The 6,670-nt window shown below is 53.2% G+C and overlaps 1 protein-coding gene across 2 annotated transcripts in view; it reads left to right on the forward strand.

The window, feature by feature from the left end:
• Nucleotides 1–4,657, forward strand: part of ILF2 (interleukin enhancer binding factor 2) — a 26,072-nt gene extending 21,415 nt beyond the window's left edge. For both annotated transcript variants that reach the window (XM_015411744.1, XM_015411745.1), the window contains exons 13-15: nucleotides 2,188–2,278; nucleotides 3,755–3,923; nucleotides 4,506–4,657. In XM_015411744.1, the coding sequence (XP_015267230.1) occupies nucleotides 2,188–2,278; nucleotides 3,755–3,915 (252 nt within the window). In that variant the 3' untranslated portion in view covers nucleotides 3,916–3,923; nucleotides 4,506–4,657. The remainder of the gene's footprint in view (nucleotides 1–2,187; nucleotides 2,279–3,754; nucleotides 3,924–4,505) is intronic.
• Nucleotides 4,658–6,670: the final 2,013 nt, after the last annotated feature.

Below are 6,670 nucleotides of genomic sequence, written 5' to 3' on the forward strand. Positions count from 1 at the left end.
AAACTTTGGGGGTCTTTCGGGGAGAGGCTTGAGCAGCCACGGTCCAAATTTGGAGGCTCTACCCCCTCCCCCCCAGCCCCCCGCAAAGTTTCAAGAGGTTTTTTGCCATTGACTTCAATGGCCCCATTGGTTATAATGGACCCGAATTTTTTCGGGATTTTTTTTCGGGATTCGGGAAAATGCATAGGAAGCCATTTCGGGATTGCAAAAGCCAAAAAAAGCCGAAAAACGTTATTTTCGGCTTTTTTTTCGGTTCGGGATCCCGAAATGCACATCCCTACCCTTCACTACCCAAAGGTGTCTCAGAGCGGCTTACAAACTCCTTTCCCTTCCCCTCCCCACAACAGACACCCGGTGAGGTGGGTGAGGCTGAGAGAGCTCTGACAGAAACTGCTCTTTTTCAAGGACAGCCCTGACAGAACTAATGGCTTGCCCAAGGTCATCCAGCCAGGTGCAAGTGGAGGAGTGGGGAATCAAACCCGGTTCTCCCAGATTAGAGTCAGCGCACTTCACCACCACACCAGACTGGCTCTCTTTAATTACATAAATGTCCAGTATTACTACTTTCGGAGCAAGAGCCTTGATAATTGTACGTAGAAGCCTCTGGCTTCGTCGCAGGACTTGTGATCGTGTTTAGAGTCTTGCATTTTAAAACGCTGCTCTAGCCCCTATGCCCAGGCCTGGATAGCCCAGGCTAGCCCGGTCTCGGTAGATCTCGGAAGCTAAGCGGGGATGGGAGGGCCACCGAGGAAGCCCAGGGTCACCGTGCAGAGGCAAGCGGTAGCAAACCACCTCTGAAGGTCTCTTGTCTTTCAAGCCCTGTGGGGTCGCCATGACTTGTTTGGGCGGGGGTGTGTGTGTGTTGTTTATGGCCAAGAGGCACCTTCAGATATGACCATAAATGGTGATCTGTGTATCTGGGGCCTGCAGAGCTTTTCCCTACCTGCTTTGGTAGGGAAAAATGGCTTAAACATTTGGAGCAGAGGCCCATCAGTGGCTATGAGCCACAAGGTATAGATAGGAACGCTCAGTCTGGGGCAAGGGATGCTCTGTCTTCTTGGTGCTTGGAGGGGGGGCAAGAATGGGAGGACTTCTAGTGTCCTGGATCCACTGGTGGACCTCCTGATGGCACCTGGTATTTTTGGCCACCGGGTGACAGAGTGTTGGACTGGAGGGGCCTTTGGCCTGATCCAACATGAACTTCTCTTATATTCTTATATGGAGCAGAGGCCCATCAGTGGCTATGAGCCACAAGGTATAGATAGGGACTCTGGGGCAAGTGATGCTCTGTATTCTTGGTGCTTGGGGGGGGGGCAACAGTGGGAGGACTTCTAGTGTCCTGACCCCGCTGCTGGACCTCCTGATGGCACCTGGTATTTTTGGCCACCGTGTGACAGAGTGTTGGACTGGAGGGGCCTTTGGCCTGATCCAACATGGGCTTCTCTTATGTTCTTATATGGAGCAGAGGCCCATCAGTGGCTATGAGCCACAAGGTATAGATAGGGACTCTGGGGCAAGTGATGCTCTGTATTCTTGGTGCTTGGGGGGGGGGCAACAGTGGGAGGACTTCTAGTGTCCTGACCCCGCTGCTGGACCTCCTGATGGCACCTGGTATTTTTGGCCACCGTGTGACAGAGTGTTGGACTGGAGGGGCCTTTGGCCTGATCCAACATGGACTTCTCTTATGTTATAGGGAGCAGAGGCCCATCAGTGTCTATGAGCCCGAAGGTATAGATGGGGGCTCTGGGGCAAGTGATGCTCTGTATTCTTGGTGCTTGGGGTGGAAAAAAAGGTGGGGGGGGGGGAAGAATAGGAAGACTTATAGTGTCCTGACCCCGCTGCTGGACCTCCTGATGGCACCTGGTATTTTTTTGCCACCGTGTGACACTGAGTGTTGGACCGGAGGGGCCATCGGCCTGATCCAGCCTTGGCGTCTCTGATGTCCTTATGGTGATACTGTCCACGTTATAAAAGCAGCAGGTGTAACCGCTGCGTGCCACAGACTGTACGAGAGGCGAATGCGTGTCTCTTTGCCTCTTGGCTTCTAAGCAGAGCGTGTGACTGGGTGGGGATGATGTCGGCCATCAATCCAAGAAGCCCTTAAAAGCCCCCCCCCCCCAAAAAAAAAGTGTAGGAGGAATTGATGCTGATGACCTACACGTTTCTCCCTCTCCGCAACCCCTGTAGGACATGGTGTGCTACACAGCTCAAACCCTGGTCCGCATCCTCTCTCACGGGGGCTACAGGAAGATCCTCGGGCAGGAAGGAGACGCCAGCTGTGAGTAGGAACTCTTAGGGGATTAGTGGGGGGGGGAGGGGGAAACCTGGCAGTGCTGGTGGGGGGGCGGGCCTGTCTTGAATGTCCGCATTTACTTCTAGGTGAGGTGAGCAGGAGGTGGGGAAAACATAGTTAAGGGTCGGTTCCGGTGGGTTGGTCTGAAGCAACAGAACAAAGTTTGGGTCCAGCGGCACCTTTTAAGACCGTCAGGGTTTGATTCTGGGTACCAGCTTTTGTGTGCATGCATGCTGTGTCCAGAATAAAACTTATTTGGGTCTTAAAGGTGCCACTGGACACAAACTTTTTGTTCTATAGTTAAGGGGTGTGTGTGTGTGTGTTGTGTATGAAGCAAGATGGACTGTCCCTTGGCTCTCCAGCCCTCAGACAAAGCAGAGCTCATCACTTTGCTGGTGCGTAAAATCCGACCCACCTTTGGATACCTTGCCAGTGTATCCAAGACTTCTGGGGTATATGTGGCCTTTCAAAATGAACTTGTGGGGAAGACCCCCCCCCCCCCCCGGGGAGGAGGAAACTTAAGGGTTATTTAGGGCCATGAAGGCTTATTCAGTGATCTTCCTTTTCCTCCTGTCTGTTGGACTTAACAGTGGTGGTCAGGTTTTGGTTGTGTGTTTTAATCTTCGTTCCAAAAGTAAGGTAAAGGTAAAGGTTCCCTTGCTCGAAAGCCAGTCGAATCCGACTCTAGGGTTGCGGTGCTCATCTCCATTTCAAAGCCGAAGAGCCAGCGCTGTCCGAAGACGTTTCCGTGGTCATGTGGCCGGCATGACTCAACACCAAGGCGCACGGAACGCTGTCACCTTCCCACCAAAGTGGTCCCTATTTATCTACTTGCAAATTCTTGCTTTCGAACTGCTAGGTTGGCAGGAGCTGGAACTAGAGACGGGAGCTCACTCCGCCATGCGGCACACTCGGGTCTCGAACTGCTGAACTACCGACCTTCCACAGCCTGCAGTTCAGCGTCTTAACCACTTGAGCCACCACAGCTCCAAAAGTAGGCAGCTTTAAAAGGGGATTTGACCAAATTCACGGAGGAGAGGTCTGTCAGTGGCTGAGGGTGAGCCCCTCCACATTCAGAGGCAGGAAGCAACATCAAGGGGAAGGGCTCGGCCTCCGTGCCCCGCTGTTGGCCCTCCAGGGGAACCGGTTGGACCACTGTTTGGGACAGGATGTGGGACTAGATGGACCACACTAGTCTGACCCAGCAGGGCTCTTCTGGTGCTCTTAGTGTGCTGTTGGTGCTTGTAAGCTGCTTTGTGGGTACCCATTACCCAAATACCCATGAATAAGATTATTCCGCTCTCGACGGTTTCTAAAAACGCTCCAACCCAACGGTGCTTCTCTGCAGACTCGATGCAGACTGCAGACGAGTTCCGAAGCAGCAGCAGGGTGTCCTGTGCCCCCCCCTTTCTCCCCCACCCCCAAAGGTTCTTGTAGAGCAGTCTTTGTTTTGCTTTGCAGACCTGGCCACTGAGATGTCCACCTGGGACGGGGTGATCGTGACCCCCTCGGAGAAGGCCTACGAGAAGCCACCCGAGAAGAAGGAGGGGGAAGAGGAGGAGGAGAATCAAGAGGAGCCTGCTGCCGAGCCGGAAGAAGAGAGCATGGAGACCCAGGAGTGACTTGCCAGGTGTGTGATCTCAGAGGTGGGGAGGCCTCTCTGCCGCTGTGGCTTTTCTTTTCCCACCGGCTTTCGGTAATACCGCGCTCGTCCCCATCACTTTGCATGTCTCATAGAATGTTAAGAGTTGGAAGGGACCTTGCAGGTCATCTAGTCAAACCCACCTGCACTCTGCAGGAGCACAGCCGGAAGAGAGCCCGACATACCTACAACATACCCAGAAGAGGGCCGCCCAGCTTCCGCTTGAAAGCGTCCAGCGAAGGAGCGCCCGCCCCCTCCCGAGGCAGACACCTCTTGGTCCTTTCTGGCCTGCTCATCCCACTGACATGTCCCCCGTCGTCGTCCGCCATTCCTCCAGGCCAACTTAATCTTTGTCCCCCCCAGAACTGCCAGCTCAGGGACAAGAGCCAAGGATCCCTCCCCAGCCCACTCACAAACGGCCGGGGTCCAATCCCCCAATTCAGGCTCGCCCAGCCTCAGAGAGCCGGTGCCGCTCACAGAGCCTTAAACAGAGTCTTCGTTCAGCGACGCGGGGAACGGGGCAGGGGAACAGAGGAGTGGGTCTGAGGGCTGTCTGCTTCTGTCTTGCAGCTGGGTTTCTCCTCGTGCCCCCGTCGTGGACGGCCGAACCAGTTTGAAGCTGCAGGACAGGACCAAAACCGGTGTCCTTCCCGTGTTTTGTTTAATTGTGTTGTTTTTATAGCCTTTGCCATTAAAAAAGAGTTCCTCCCCCCCCTTTTAAACGCCGCTGTCTGTGTCTCAGTCGCTGTCTTCATGCTTCATTCAGAACCTCCTTGACAAGGTGTCACGGCTCAGGTGGGGGTGTCACCTGAGGCTGCCACCACTCTGGTTCCAGGCTCCCCTGAGAAGGCCCAGAGCACCCTCCCAAGACCTTCAGGCCTCCCTTTTGGCCGAATAACAGGCGTGAGGACCAGGCAGAGTGAAACAAGGGAAAGGTTTTATTTTATAGGAGGTCAAACAAACAAGGTGCAGAATAATAACAGTAAGTGGGTGAAAAGTCAAATGCTCTAACGCGTCTAAATATATACTGTCCCTAGCTCACTATTCCAAGTGACACTAGACTACTCACTCTTCCCTCAGGATGAGGGTTTCTTCCCTGCAGCAGCCTTCCTTCTGGTTCTGCCCTCTGGGAAGAAAGAACAGCTTTTCCTGCTGCTCCAGATCTTTTATTCCAAGCCCCCTCCTCTTTTCCTGTTGGTCAATTTTGGCTCCAAAACCTCTCAGGGGCTTCTGGGAGCTGTAAGCCCAGTCCCACCTACTGCTAGCCAGGCTTCCTGGGCCTAGTAGGCCTCTGGGGGCACAGCCCAGATCATGACGACACAAGGGTTTGAAACTCATCACAGAAAACGGCAAACATATTTAAAGGCAAGATACTGTTTTGTTTTTTTCTAAATCGCCATTGTATCGCTTATCAGATGCCACCCAGTGGCACTAGTGCAGTCAAGTCTTCCACATGCCCCACAGCCAGAGGAAAGAGAGACTGACTGGCACATTGCGATGCGCCGAAAGGTACTACAGTGCTGTAAAAAGTCCTTGGGCAGCAGAGCGAACCACTCTCAAGGTAGCTCACTGTGAGAGGGTAGAAAGAACCTGCCCTATGTCCAGTGTTCCCTCTAAGCTGTGGAGTCTTGTGAGCAGAAATTCTACTTTGTGAGCTATTAGCATTAAAGTTGTGAGTGAGCAGTTTGGCTACTACATAAATCAGTTTGCTCGGGAGCCCTCCTTCCTGAGCTAAGACAAAAATGTCTGAGCTGGAGGCTACAAAACTGTGAGCTGGCTCACGCTAACTCAGCTTAGAGGGAACACTGCCTACGTCCGTCCTCGTTTTGGGCTCAACAGAGAAAAATACACCTCCTGGGAGTTCCCCCCCTAAGCTAGCAACTTTCAGCTTCTTTCCTCCGCATCTAATCATGCCTAAGGTCAGAGAGCTGGCAAAAAGGAAACTGGTCCATTTGAAATGCGGTGTTGGAGGAGAATTTTTATGGCTACCGTGGACCGCCAAAAAGACAAAATAATAAGTGGGTTTCAGGTCCGATCAAGCCTGGACTTTCCTCTAGACACTAAAATGACTAAGCTGAGGCTGTTGCATTTTGGTCACATGATGAGAAGACACCATTGTGGAAAAGACAGCAATGCGAGGAAAAGCGGAAGGCAGCCGGGAAAGGCAAAGACCCAAGAGGAGACGGATGGACTTGAGAGCCAGTTTAGTGTAGTGGTTAAGTGCGCGGACTCTAATCTGGGAGAACCGGGTTTGATTCCCCACTCCTCCACTTGCACCTGGCTGGATGACCTTGGGCAAGCCTTAGCTCTGATAAGAGCTGTCCTTGAAAAAGAGCAGTTTCTGTCAAGAGCTCTCCGCCCCCACCTGCCTCACAGGGTGTCTGTTGTGGGGAGGGGAAGAGAAAGGAGTTTGTAAGCCGCTCTGAGACTCTTCTGGGTAGTGAAGGGCGGGGTGTAAATCCAATCGCTTCTTGGTCAAGGGAGCCAGGCAGGGCCTGCCATTTGCAAGACCTGAGCAAGGCAGATCATGAGAGCCTGTGAACCTGGGCAGATCACGAGAGGGAGGGGAGGGAGGGCTGCCTCAGGGCTTTGTTCCCGTGCCCCTTTCTTGCACACCCAGGGAAATGCCGGTCGCCACTTTGGGGTCAGGAAGCACTTTTTCTCCAGGCCACTTTGGCCAGAGATCCTAGAGGTTTTTTTACATCTTCTGGGTATGGAACAGGGGTACCTGGGGG

This window comes from Gekko japonicus, unplaced genomic scaffold (genome assembly GCF_001447785.1).
Source record: "Gekko japonicus isolate JY-2015 unplaced genomic scaffold, Gekko_japonicus_V1.1 scaffold175, whole genome shotgun sequence".
Taxonomy (NCBI): domain Eukaryota; kingdom Metazoa; phylum Chordata; class Lepidosauria; order Squamata; family Gekkonidae; genus Gekko; species Gekko japonicus.